This window comes from Frankliniella occidentalis, unplaced genomic scaffold, assembly GCF_000697945.3.
Source record: "Frankliniella occidentalis isolate FOCC.00 unplaced genomic scaffold, Focc_3.1 Scaffold77, whole genome shotgun sequence".
NCBI lineage: Eukaryota > Metazoa > Arthropoda > Insecta > Thysanoptera > Thripidae > Frankliniella > Frankliniella occidentalis.
The window spans coordinates 521,678-534,762 of NW_026267207.1; the positions used below are offsets into that span (position 1 = coordinate 521,678).

At 47.7% G+C, this 13,085-nt stretch overlaps 1 protein-coding gene across 2 annotated transcripts; it reads right to left on the reverse strand.

Moving 5' to 3' along the window:
• Nucleotides 1–7,605: 7,605 nt before the first annotated feature.
• Nucleotides 7,606–12,704, reverse strand: LOC113207217 (uncharacterized). 2 transcript variants are annotated; one of them, XM_026423674.2, is made up of 16 exons: nt 12,366–12,704; nt 11,968–12,119; nt 11,636–11,831; nt 11,484–11,551; nt 11,365–11,410; nt 11,161–11,278; nt 10,048–10,137; nt 9,883–9,972; nt 9,153–9,790; nt 8,989–9,065; nt 8,780–8,910; nt 8,569–8,677; nt 8,335–8,481; nt 8,146–8,243; nt 7,967–8,057; nt 7,606–7,821 (listed from the first exon to the last, which is right to left on the reverse strand). In XM_026423674.2, the coding sequence occupies exons 2-16, from the start codon at nt 12,064–12,066 to the stop codon at nt 7,789–7,791; spliced, it is 2,031 nt and encodes a 676-aa protein (XP_026279459.1). In that variant the 5' UTR covers nt 12,067–12,119; nt 12,366–12,704; the 3' UTR covers nt 7,606–7,788. The 2 variants fall into 2 exon arrangements, with proteins under 2 accessions (XP_026279459.1, XP_026279460.1); XM_026423675.2 differs by having other exon boundaries at nt 8,611–8,677; nt 12,366–12,701.
• Between the last annotated feature and the right edge of the window lie 381 nt (nt 12,705–13,085).

Below are 13,085 nucleotides of genomic sequence, written 5' to 3' on the forward strand. Positions count from 1 at the left end.
GTGGCAGACGGACACGAGACCGGTTGCATAGGCCCCCCCTGGGCATCATTTTTAAAGCAGAAGGGCGGGCTAAAAACCTCACAAGACTAATTTAGTGGGAACTATGCCGTGCTGCCGCGGAGCTGCCGTCGCGCCCCCACCGCGCCCCCACCGCGCCCGTGCCGCGGCCCCGGCGGCCCCGGACAGCCGGACAGCCAGCGCTTTTGAAATAACGTGCCGAGGTGTGAGTGATCAGGGCCGGGGCCGGGTAATTACACTGGGGCGGCAGCAGCAGCAGCAGCGGCGGCAGCAGCAGCAGCAGCAGCAGCAGCGGTCGCGACGCAACTCTGGACGAGTCGCGACGTCCGCCCGCCCGTCCGTAGGTAGGCGTTCCGTCTCACGTACGCTAATTTCGCCTCGCGGGCTCGTCCAGCCGCCCCACCCGGGCCGGCGCACGCTGCCGCACGCCCCCCGGGCTCGTCACGCTGAGGGGCGGCGCGGCCGTGCTCCGGACTGGACGCACCCAGGAAGCATCAGCGCAGCGGGTCCCGCCAGTGCATGGGCCGCAGGGCAGCGGCGAGGCGAATTCCTGTACGAGGGATCGCCTGGACGACATGGTCAGGTGTCAGGTCACATCGCTTTCGCGAGCGTCGGGTCGAAGCGAGGAAATATGCTTTGAGCGTCTCTCTGAAGGCTCTGACCGTCACGAGGTTCGGACCACGATCCCTCGCTTCACTCCCTCCCTCTGCGCTGACGACACACAGACACGTCAGTCAGGCTGACGACGGCTTTGGCGGAGCGGGGCGTGGTCTGGCAGGGCGTGCGGCGGGGCGTGGCGGGGTGTCCGCGCCCGGCGTTTAATTGCGCTGGTAAGTCGTGGTGCACGAGCCTGCTCTCCGGCCGGCTGAGTGGAAGAAGGCCGGGGAAGAAGGCCCACTTATGCACTCGCTCGCGCTTCGATCACCCGCTGTCGGCCCGCTTGTCCGCCCGCCCTCCTGTCCGTCTGTCTGCCGATCTGTCTACATGTCTGTGTGATGGCACCGCAATACTCTAGTGTCGTAGCCCTAACTGGCCCTAACAACACAGTACAAGAAGGACGACTAAATAGATGTCTTTAACAAGTACCAATCGCTATTCGCTCAGATGTATTTTGTCACACACCTGCATACGTATTTACAGTCACAGTAGGTAGATGTGTGACATTTGTACAAATGGATTTTCAGTATGGTCACTTTCTTACTAGTGAAATGCTGCATATGATCTAAACGGAGTTTTATCTGAAAATTTGATTATTTTTGGTTTGGCCTACAACCATTAGTTTTGGGGAAAGAGGCACGGTTAAAGTCTTACGAAGCAAAATGCCAAATGCTTCGTACCTACAAAGGATTTTCTCCCTACGAAGCGTCCAAATCCTTCGTATTACAAAGGATTTGGCATTTTTCTTCGTAAGACTTTAACAGTGGGTTACCGTAATCAGAACGGCATTTATTTTTTTATTTAGGGTCGTGTAAAATGTGCATCTATTTCTCAGATCCCTTCGATCGTTCGGCAAATTACAGGAGCTCGGCACCTGTGAGACTTGGTGTAGGCCACCCCACAGTACACCCATGCCATACGGGCAAGATGTTGCATACCTATCAGGCGCTATGAGACCTTACATTGGCTGGACCATGCATCCCAATCGAGGGGTGGATAACTCGCCTGACAAATGTACACCCCTAATGGAGATGGCGCTTGCGAGTTGCGGCCGCTTGGAGCGCTAGTGAGCGGTGAGATCAACTCTCGCTTCGCGCGCGAGCTCCCCCCGTTGTAATACATGGGGAACAGTGGCATGAAAAAAGTGTCAGTTTGAACTGCAAAATGATGGAAATTTGGGCGTTCTTGTATTGTAATGGGGAAGATAGACATGCATGCAATTTCTGAAGAGGAGAAACGGTGGAAATGAGGCGTCAACATTAAGCAAGAGCCGTTTCATTCGGGCCGATATACCGTGGATTGAATGGCGCGCCCCAGTGTTTGATCTCACCCCTCACTAGCGCACTCTACCCCGAGCTTCTCATATCGCCATCCCCATTCTGCCCAATTCAAACTAATTCAGACCAATTTAATTTAATTCACCATAATTCAGAAGTAATTCAAACGAATTCAAAAATAATTCAACTAATTCAGTCCATCTCAAGGCAATTTACATTCAATTCAAGTCAATTCCAGCCAATTCACGCTAATTCAGTAAAATAAAATCATAATAATTCAAACCAATCAGGGTCGATCGGTGGGTGTGAGAGGGAAAGATGTGTGCAATTCTAATGGATCTGTCTCGCAGTGACCGACCAACTTGAACCGACCGACTAGGGACGAGGATTGGGACACAACCCTGGAAATTATTATTGTAAAAAAATATTGTAATTATTTTTTGTACGGCAGATGACGGACGAACTTTCCGCGGGTGAACAGACCACATTAAAAGCGGTAATTTTAAAGTTAAAGAACAAGTTTAGAGCGTCACGTCACCGCGACTACCTGATGCATTTCGGTGACCGCTCTGTTTGTCTCTCGATTAAAGAGGGGAGGGGGTTGGAGTGAGTCGGGGTAGCTAGGCGAGGTCCTCTCTCGGGTGTTCTGCCGCGCCGGCTGGGCTGCGGAGGCTGCGGTGGCTGAGCTGAGGTCGGTCTCGTATCGTGTTTCTTCCCGGGGGTGTGCATATCACATTCGAGGTCGAGCTGTACTTAATGATGAGCGAAACAAACAAACAAACAAACAAACAAACAAACAAACAAACAAGCAAACAAACAAACGCATTAAACAAGAGAGACGAAGGAACGATAAATCTTTAACTTAAATTATTTGTAAATTATTGCCCCTATTGTGGTTGGATCATCCATAAAGTGCGTCTGTCATCTGCCGTTACGAAATTGGGCCAATGCAAGGTCTCATAACGCCTGATCGGTAGGCAACATCTTGCCTGTAGTGCATGGGTGTACTGCGGGGTGGCCTACCCTGAGCCTCACAGGCGCCAAGCGGCAAATAAATCTGAGTGAGAGCATGTGGGAGACTAGAAGACTAATTGACTTTCCCTGCGATCCTAATACTTAGAACAACAAGCATTGTTCACTGTGCCCAAATAAACAAAATGACATGCTGTGGAGTTAATCGTGACTTTTTCGTGTCACTTATTGGCAGTTCTCCTGCTGGGCCACACCCGCTTCACCTCTCTGGTCTGGTGTGACAACGATCGTGTCGAAAGGAGGTGCCTACGCAGATCTGCCGCGCGCTGCCTTTGGTTCCTCGTCCTAGACGTCCTGGATCGATTTCCAAACTCCGCTCGCGCCGCCGCCGCTTCCATCCCGTGCGGTTGTGATATCGCCCCGCCAGGCCTCCGATCCGCCGGGGCTCAGCCTCGCAATCAGCGCCGTGAATGAAATGTTTTGAAGGTTGCTCAAACCGTCTGCATAAATGGCGCGCGCTCATCGCGTCAACGAGCCAGGCTAGAGGAAGAAAAGAAAAACAAACGGGGAAACCGCGCTGACTTTCAAATGACCTCTTCTCCGTTCCGTCCATAATCAAAAATAAAATGGAAGAGCTCCTTTAATAAACATTCCCGAAAAACGTTGTAATAACGTGCGTTATCCGTATGCGGATAACATCCATCTGATGGTCCATGCTCGTCCGTGCAGTGCTGCTCGTGATGCGCAGTGAGAGGTCCAGGACTAGTATACGTAGGGGAAAATTCAAAAGTTCTCGCGGAGCGCTTGGCAGGAAGCAGCGGTTAAAACTGCCCTTATGGCGCGCGTTCACCAGTTCGTTCTCTTCTCCGCGTCGCGTTCCCGTTCCCGTTCTTGAAGTGGTTCCCGAGAAGCCCCCCAGTACATGTTCTCCGAAGCCCACCCGCACCCCTGTTTGTGGTACAGTGGCGAAAGTGGGCGGCGTGAGTCAGCCACCTGGTACAATGCTTCCTGATAATTTGACATGGAGACAGAAGAGACAGAGAGTAGAGAGTTATTTGGAAAAGTGCAGTGTTTGACACCAAATGCAATGTCTGCCTCTAAGTCTTCCACCCCGTCGCTCTCACCGCCCACGCCCTGCGCGTGCACATCCGGCGACTCTCTGACCCCACTGGGGCGAGGTGCGGCGAGTCAGGCGGGGAGCAGACGAAGCAGACCGCGCCCGTGGAGGGGCTAGGGCTAGGTGTGGGTATAGTGCTGGGGTTGGGGTGGCTATGGTCCTATCCGATCTCAGTCCCAGACCCAGCCCCTCTCGCCCTCCCTACGCGTGTCAAATCAATGTGCCCTGTAATACATCAGCCACCTGCCAGGCCAGGCCGGCTAGCCCCGGGACGAGATCAAAGCTCCCTGCTGCACGGCGCAGCCCGGGGCAGGCCCCGCCTGGAGACACTGGGGAAGAGGAAAGAAGGGCGGGTGCGTCCTTCTAGAGGGAGAGGGCGCCCAGAGGCCCGGGGGCGACCAGGGGCGCACGGTGCAGGGCGCAGGGAGGGTCGGTCCGGCGAGGAGAGAAGAGAGGAGAAGCAGAATGTTATTAGATTCGTGGACCGTCGGGAAGCGGCTTCGACAGGCTTATTGAATTCCCCGCTCCCCGCCCCGCCAGGATCACCGAGCGCCCACGGCGCGCGGGGCTCGGCGCGGACGGACAGACGGACGGACGGCCCCACGGGCGGCGCGGGGAGGAGGTCGCCGAGGAGCCCATCCCATGCGTGTGACGTCGTGGCCCCGGGTCTTCGGCCCTAGCCCGCTCGCAAGTGTACTTCAGCTAACAAAGAAAGAAAAAGAGCGGCTGAAACATAAACGTTCCTAATTGGTCCAGAGCTTGTCGCGGGGTAAAAGCTTGACCAATCAGCAGGAACCGTTACCGCCTGTTCTTCCATAAGTGTACACTGCGCTAACGCCTTGCTATCGCCCCCTCACGCCGACCTGTCCACTCGCGGTGCCCGCGGCGCGGTGGGCGTGGGTGGGTGTGGCAACGCCAGGCAACGCGGGGCGCTGCCGTTCAGTTGTAATGCCAACATGTTCGTTTGTCCGTCAGTGCCCCTCCCCCTCCCCCTCCCCTCCCCCCCCCCTCCTCTGTTTCTCGTCCCTACGAGCTTTTTTACGGGCGGCCGGTCGGTTCGGTCGGACTTGGAAACGGGAGCGTTCCCTTTCCCAATATGTGGGGCAGCGGCGGAACGGCCAGGAATACAGACGCGCGCGCGCGCACACACACACACACGCGCGCGCACACACACGCACACACACACACACGTGCGCGCGCGCGTATTGGTTTGGTTTCGCGATTGCGGTAGCTGCAGAGCGCATACTGACCCGACGCCGCCGACGCCGCCTGTCCCGTGCGAATTAGTAGAACAAAAACTGCGGAATTGCCCTTGAAATCTTTGCTTAGTATGACGAATTTTCAACGAAATTTGACACTTCTAATTACGCCAGACGCCAGGTGGCTGATTCCACTGATTCACGCCGCGCACTTCCGTAGTTATACTGTGCCGCATGCACGGGTGCCGGCGGGTTTGCCTATCCTCGCAGCACACGGCTCGCCATTCAAATCTGGCTAGACTTTTGACGCAACTTTTGGTAACACGGCCATCGGCAGACCTTCCCCTACAATTCTATAGGAAAAATATTGAGGCGGCCAGATGTCTCAACGTGCGGCAAGGCGGCAGCCGCGGGGCAGAGAGCTTCCTGTCCCCTCTGTAGTCTCTTGGCTCCTTATGTTAGCACCCATAAGAAATCTACCTCGCTTGCAGATAAAATGGCACTTCCGGAGGTTTTAGCCCGCCCTTCTGCTTTAGAAAAACTATCTAGCGGGCTTATGCAAACGACCTCGTGTCTGTCTGTGTGTCTGTCTGTTCCACTAGAAGGAGATGTGCTAGAGACTTCAAATTTTCAGGGTATCTTACGGTTCACTCCTAGAAAACGAAACGCCTATGGCAAATCCTGGCAACCACCCCTAAGGGGCTGAAAGGGGGTATCAAAGAAAATGAGGTAGGTCAAAAAAAAGTCCGCTCCGCCGGCAACTCCGTTCGGCAGGGGCCGGGCCTGCATGTTGTTCTTCTCATATGCACGGGTCAGGGGACATAATTATACATCCTCTACCAATTGTAGACCAGGTATCAAAATCGCAGCTCGCCCGCCCGGGGGACGCGACTGGAGGGTGTTTCAAAATGATACTAGAGACATAACTCACCACTCGTTCGAGTTCGCAGTTTTCCGTGCCCGGTCCCCTCTGCCGGGCCGGCCAGCAGGCTGCTGCAGCGGAGGCGCACTTCTCCGGCCGGAGTCGAGCCTTCACCAGATTACCAGATGTAGTGGTGCGGGCGGCCTACCCTACCGCGGATTGGCGGGTAACTTGAGTTCGAGGCCCTGTTGTAGACAGTCCCCGAGACCCAAGTGACCTCCCCCTGTTGCAAGTACTTGGGTCGCACCCTGTTTTAGGAGTGAACTCCTCGGGTTCTAGTCAGGATGAATGATTGTGTCAGAAGGTTAAGGCTATCTAGTTATATTGAAGCTAGGACATGATGCAGTGGTTCCTCGCTACACTCATCCTATCCTCCTAGCGCTCCCTCGAGGCGACTGTGAGCTCTGGTCTGCCCTGCACCTCTATTTATGCCATCGGGAGCGTCCAGCGTGGAGGGCTGATCTCCTGGGGTTGCATTCCCACGATCAGAACATCCTCCCGCCGATTCGCACCCGATCCGCGCCAGACGGATGTCCTTTCAGCCACCCGCGTTTGGCCATCACCTGCTGAGGGCACTGGCAGCGCGGCTAGCGACGGCCAGTGCGGCCGGCGCGGGTAGCGCCGAACCGACCAGCGCGGCCAGCAGGGCCAGCGTGGTCAGCGGGGCCCGCGTCCGCTAGACCAGACGGTGTCGAATTTAGTCTGGCGCAGGTGTGGGAATATGCCTAGTCTACGGACCGTATGTATCCTCCTATAACAACCCCCACCGCCCGACAGGCTCCACTCTGCCCAGCTCGCCAGGTGGCCTAACCGGCAGGCGCCATTCTCAGACTCATTCGGCGCCATCTCGTATGCCCCGTCCCGTCCAGCTCCAGACTTGTCTCTCTCCCTGGCAGACCCCCTCCCCCCCAGCCAACGCGCCCCTATTACGGTTCTGACACATCACGTTGCCCTATCCATCATGCAGGAGTGACTTCTCCACGCCCCTCGCCCCTTCTGCCTCTCCGAGGGGTAGTTGGCACGGGGGAGGGGGATGTGGGGGGAGGGACTCTGGGGGACAAAGAGAGTGGCTCAGCTCCCGCAGCACAAGCGTTGCTCCAGCCCTAGGGAGGCTAATACATAACACACCCAGACAGGGCAGGGACACGGGCGTGCGAAGCGGGTAGACCCGTTGTTGCGACCGCCAGAGGAACGGAAACGGACCTGCAGGATGAGTACGCTGAGTACGCATGCCCTAACCACGCCTGTGATGGCTGACCGCCGCCCTGGCCTGAAGCCTAACCGGCCTGGACCCCCATGCAAGTTTGAGGCCTTTGCGGGGAGAGGGGTTGTGATTGCGGTTGAATTAGTGATGGTGCAGACACCCGTGGATGCCGCATCTGGCAAAGCTTTGATGAACCACTTCACGCAGAGGAACATGGCCACGAAAAAAATCTATCACTGTACATTCAAAAAGAACATTATATATGATTATTATTGCACACCGTCATAAAATACAAATCAAAATTTAACTGCATTGTCCGGAAAAATATAGCTAGTAAATGTTTGTTATAGTCTTATTATTTCTTTTGTTCACCTATCTAAAATAACAATATGTGGTCTTGTACTTGAATATTACTTCAGAGCTCAAGATTCAAGCCAAGAGTGCGCTTGCTCCTCCTGCAAAGAGAGGAAATCATTTGCATAAAATAGTTTGGATGGTAAGAATCCCTCCCCCCCCTCATGTTCTTTTTTTTTCTTAAACACACATCTTACTAAAGATATTCAAAGTAATGAGACAATCTAACACCAATTGATTTCTTACCGTAAAATAACATTCATAATCTGGCTCTGTTGAGTCTGTAGACAGTTTTCTTGCAATGTTGATCATTGTTTTCTGTCTTTTACTTGAAGCGCTGTAAATGTAAAAACATTTTAAAAACAGACTTTAGACATATTTCAAAAATGAAAGACACACTTTAAAAAGCAACCACTATAATTTACTTAGTTGATGCTGGATTTTTCTTTTTTCTCTTCATTTTTGGACCTTGATTTTCAGGACCACTCTTTTCCGTTTGGTTATCCTTTACTTGGTGGGGAACCTTGAAAAAATAGGACTTATGTATTCAACCTTTAAACTTAAAACTGAATTCACTGAATACAAAATGTTGACATTGTGCTAGTCTTGTTTACCTTTCTCTTAGCCGTGTTTATCTTTCCAGCATTCTGATCAATTTCCTGCCTGGGTAGTACTTGCTTATTATTACTGATTTTAGCACCTTTTTTGGAAGCATTGTTACTTATTTCCAAATTCAGATTAACCTGCTGCAACAGTTGCACCTGATAGAGTAGTAATTTTTTTTAAGTAGGGATGTTGCAACAAAATCAAGTTTTATTTAAAACAAAGTAATTATTTAATGTAAATACATTTCTATGGACTTTTCCAAGTTTAGTTTGCTTTTTTCTTACATTTCTTGTATCATCCTCAGACTTGTCAACTGATGATTCAGCTTTAGCTTTCTTTGCCCTGGTTATACTGAAAAAGATGTGTAAATCAGTATCAACCATTATAATGGCAAAGAACTCTCTCATGACAGTAGTAAGAAGACAAGTAACAAAAAATTAGTAAAATGTTCACCCTTTCTTTGAGACTGTAAGCAATGATTGCTCTGGTTCTGCTGTCAGAACTTTTGCCACTTTCTTCAAAGTCTCTTTTTTAAGGGCAGGTGCACTCCCTTTCATTTCAGACTTGGTGGGTTTTCGTCTATCCTGTTTAGTTACAAGACCATTATATTATAATCAATTACTTTCTGAGAGCAATAGAAATTAATGCATATTCATAAATACCTCAAGCACCAAATTGGTTTCTGGAATTATATTAGATGTTTGAGAATCTTTCCTTCTCCTCCTTGTGCTTTTATTACCTAGATGGGTAGAGGAGGAAAGATTAGCTAAACCCAACCGTTACTGAGCATAATTGTGAAATGATTTTCTTTACACAAATTGCATACCTGACTTTGATTTAGGAATTTCAGCTTGACGTGTAGAATTACATTCTGTGTCCTGAGTCTTAGATAGCCAATACTGCCTGGGTTTCTCAACAGCTCTCCCAGACCTCGTCCTACAAACAGGGACTGTTGTCTCGGACACACTTAAAGAAACCTTGTCGGTACTACAATGAATTAAGCTATTTGCTGACTTATGCCCATCTCTTGCATGAGTTTTCTTTTTCTTAGCCATTGAATTGTTGGTGTTAAGCTTGTCAATTTTAACACTACATTCTAACAGTTCTTCACTAACAAGAACAGGATCAGATTCAATCTGAATAAGACTGGACCAATCATCAACAGTGTTGTCTTTCATTCTCAAAATTGACGACTTTCGGAGAGGCCTGAAACTAATGTCTTCGGAACAGAAAGATGAGTGGTCATCATGAAGATTGTTGGAATTCTTTCCTACAGACACCTCACTCCGAATCACTTTTCCATTGCTCTTGAAATTAACATTGGCCTGATCAATTTCAGGGACTCTTGGTTTAATAAAATTGTGTTTCTTAGAAATATTTTCTGTTTCATTATGTAGAAGACTTGTTGTGGAAGAGCCATCATCACCTGCATGCACTGTGCTGCTTGGACTCTCACATGGAGAACTAAAGATTAAAAATGAAAAACATTAAAATGTTAACTGATAACTAATTGGAAAAGAAAATTAGGCAGTACTAGGACAAAAAGAAAACACTACCTTAAAATCTGCTTTCCAGCATCACCTTCTCTACTTTTTGTTGGAGAGTTATCGCATCGAGTAGAACTTGATGTATCATCATTAATGGATCTATAGGAGCAAAACATTATTTCTTTTCTTCGGTAAGCAGTCAAGATTTAAACTAGAACATAAACAAAACTTTACCTTAACATCTGCTTCCCAGCATCTTCTTCTCTACTAATTGTTGGAGAGATATGACATTGAACAGATCTTGATGTACAATCATTAATGCATCTATAGAAACAAAACATTATTTTTTACTCATTCTTTACCACCCACCCTCACATAGTCGGTAGTGGAAGAACGAGTATTGTTCTCGGTGTGAGGTAATGCTTAATATGATTCCACTTTCATCTCACAAATCACAATACCTACAGAAGTGGAAACTGTACCATTCTGATTTGGAAATACTGGTCTTGATCAGGGGTCCGTAACTTATTACTTAGCTGTCTTTAACGTTACTTTAAGAGTTAAAGTTATAACTTGTAACTTTTACTATAGTCCTTTAGACATAAGGTTAATTATTTGACAAGTCCAACTTTTTCCTACAGTATGTATGATTAATAACGGACATATTTCAAAATCGATAACTTTAACTTTTAATCGGACATGTGTTTTGTGACGTTGAGTAACTAATGTTCATTTGTATTACGATAAGTTATGGACCCCTGGTCTTGATTCCAACAATGAACTAATTTTTTTTTTAGTTTAATAGTATTATTTTGAGAACTCTTGACAAATTTTGCTGATTTTTGTGACCCAGCTTATTAGTGGACATTTTAATCACAGAAGACACAACAGCTACAAGCATAAAATTAATACTATTCAAAATTAGGAACCTTGCTGTCACTTTTGAAAAATTAACTTGTTTCATATTTAATAGTACTTTTTTGAGAACTCTTAAAAATAACTTTGAGGGTATTCCATCTAAGTCCCCCGACTACCGAGCCAGCCGCCCTCGGGCTGTGTTCAGGCCCTGCCTCACCCCCCCCTCGATAAGTTTAAGTATTTGCATTTACACACAATTAGACGGGCAAGACCAGTATTAAAACTACAAATTTTTGTGACATTCCTATATGCATATCTGCATGTAGTAATATAATTGGATAATGTAAAGCACCAAGAACAATAATTGCAAACACCGTAAAGAACGAGTGTTACATTTGACAAAAAATTAATTTTGTGTCTACTTCTCCCTTTATTTACTTAGGTTAGCAGATAAGATTAAAATGACAAGATGTCTACCATTGATCTTACTTAGTTTTTTCAGAGGAATCACATTCCATCAGTGTCAGTTGAGGAACAGGAAAAGTCGATTTCAGAACATTACTTGTGGACTGCTGACAAGGAAATGAACTGTTGGATGAATCTAGAACTAAAGTATAAAACATAAGGTTGGAAAATATGTGGCATTAAATTGAATTTAAATAGTATTTTAAAACAAACATCCACAAAACTAACCAGATGTGAGCTGATTTATCATTTGCATGAACTGTTGCCTTTGAGTCTGAAATAGAGTTATTTTTGAGATACATTACACATACTAGGTAAATTAAATTAATTTGGCTGAAGTAACTTACTTGAAGAAACACCTCAAATGACTGAATAAGGTCAGGTATGGTTCTATTCAAATTACTCTCAGGTGGACCTAAACATATTTTCACACTAAAAATTAGTAAATACTGAAACCGTACGTATTCCCATCATTGTTACCAGTTATCATATTACTTACCCAAGATGGAAGACTGATTGAGACAATTTTCACAATTACAGTTTTGACAAAAGCTTGAATTAGTATTACTGAGGAACCGTGGTCTACTTTCATCAGCTATTCGAGTTGATTCATCAACTATATCCTTCACTTTTTTAATTCTTAAAGCCGCATCTTGTAGACCATTTGAAGGTAAAAAATGGTGAACTGCCTTCACCTGGAACATGTGAAGTTCTGGTCATGTAATGTACACTGATTTTTAAAAAGTGCAAAATACTATTCTAAAGAAAGTAGTCACAATATCACTTCTGAAGTGCAGTTCAATACAGAAGCGTGACAGATTGTGATCATACCTGCCCTGGTAGTGGCTTATTCGGTCTGACATTATACGGCATGGGAGCTTGGTATAATTGTTGTTGGAATTTTTTGACGATTTCCCATGGTTTTTCCATAACATTACAAAAGATGTAGCACCATTAAAATCAGTTCAAACCAACTAAAAAACCTACAGCACAAGAAATAGGATAATCAAAATATAGTTCAAGTAGAAACACTGGGGTTAGATCCATCATTTGAAAATGGTGAGATCAAATACACAACACGAATACATCACAAGGTGTGTACACTGAAATACATTATTATTAATTTAAAATAAAGCAGATAACCTGCAAACTTTGAAACTATTTAGCTTCTCGGGGAATATAAACGACTATGCGACTGATAGGTAGACACATTTCATTACGCTACTCACAAAACTCTCCAAGTCACGAAGTATTTTGAAGACGTCTTCAGTTATTTGTTTGTTATTTCTTCTTTCATTTAGAAAAAGATTAGGGCAAAACTGTTGTTAGTTGAAAAATTTGAACTTTCAAATACACAAGTGGTGTACAAGCTGGGAAACATGAAATGATGTGTATGATGCTTAGGCACTGATCTTGAAGAGAGTAATCAAACAAATCAGATCAGGTATAAAATCATGGACAGCTACTTAATCTTGGCTACGCGGCATGAGGTGCTAATCCCAATCCCAATAATGCCCAAAGGTGGAGAAAAGTTGAATAGGGTCGCGAAAAGTTTTCTACCCTGCGCTGAAAGTGAGGGTTCAGCCTACAACCTAATGCAGGATGCAGGTCCGTGATTGGCGAATTCGCCCCGCGAGTCATTTGTTTTTGGACGAATTGACCAATCAGGGATCTCGGTTAGGGTGTAGGTCGGATAGACCCGAGGCTCGGCCGCCCGCCCGCTCGGAAAAGGGCCCGAGCGCTACACCCCCTTCGGACGCGGGTTGCCTAGATGCCAGGAGAGTAGGGCAACTTTCTGGGGCTGGCTCCGCCGGCTCGGCGGCTCGGTGTCCGGAGCGGCCGGGCTGAAGCTGCGTCCAGACAAGAGGGTCGCTTGGGTTGCTTGGGTCGCTTGGGTCTCTGAGCCGGCGCAGAAGCCACGTTTTGGTTCTCTGCGCAGACTCAGAGAC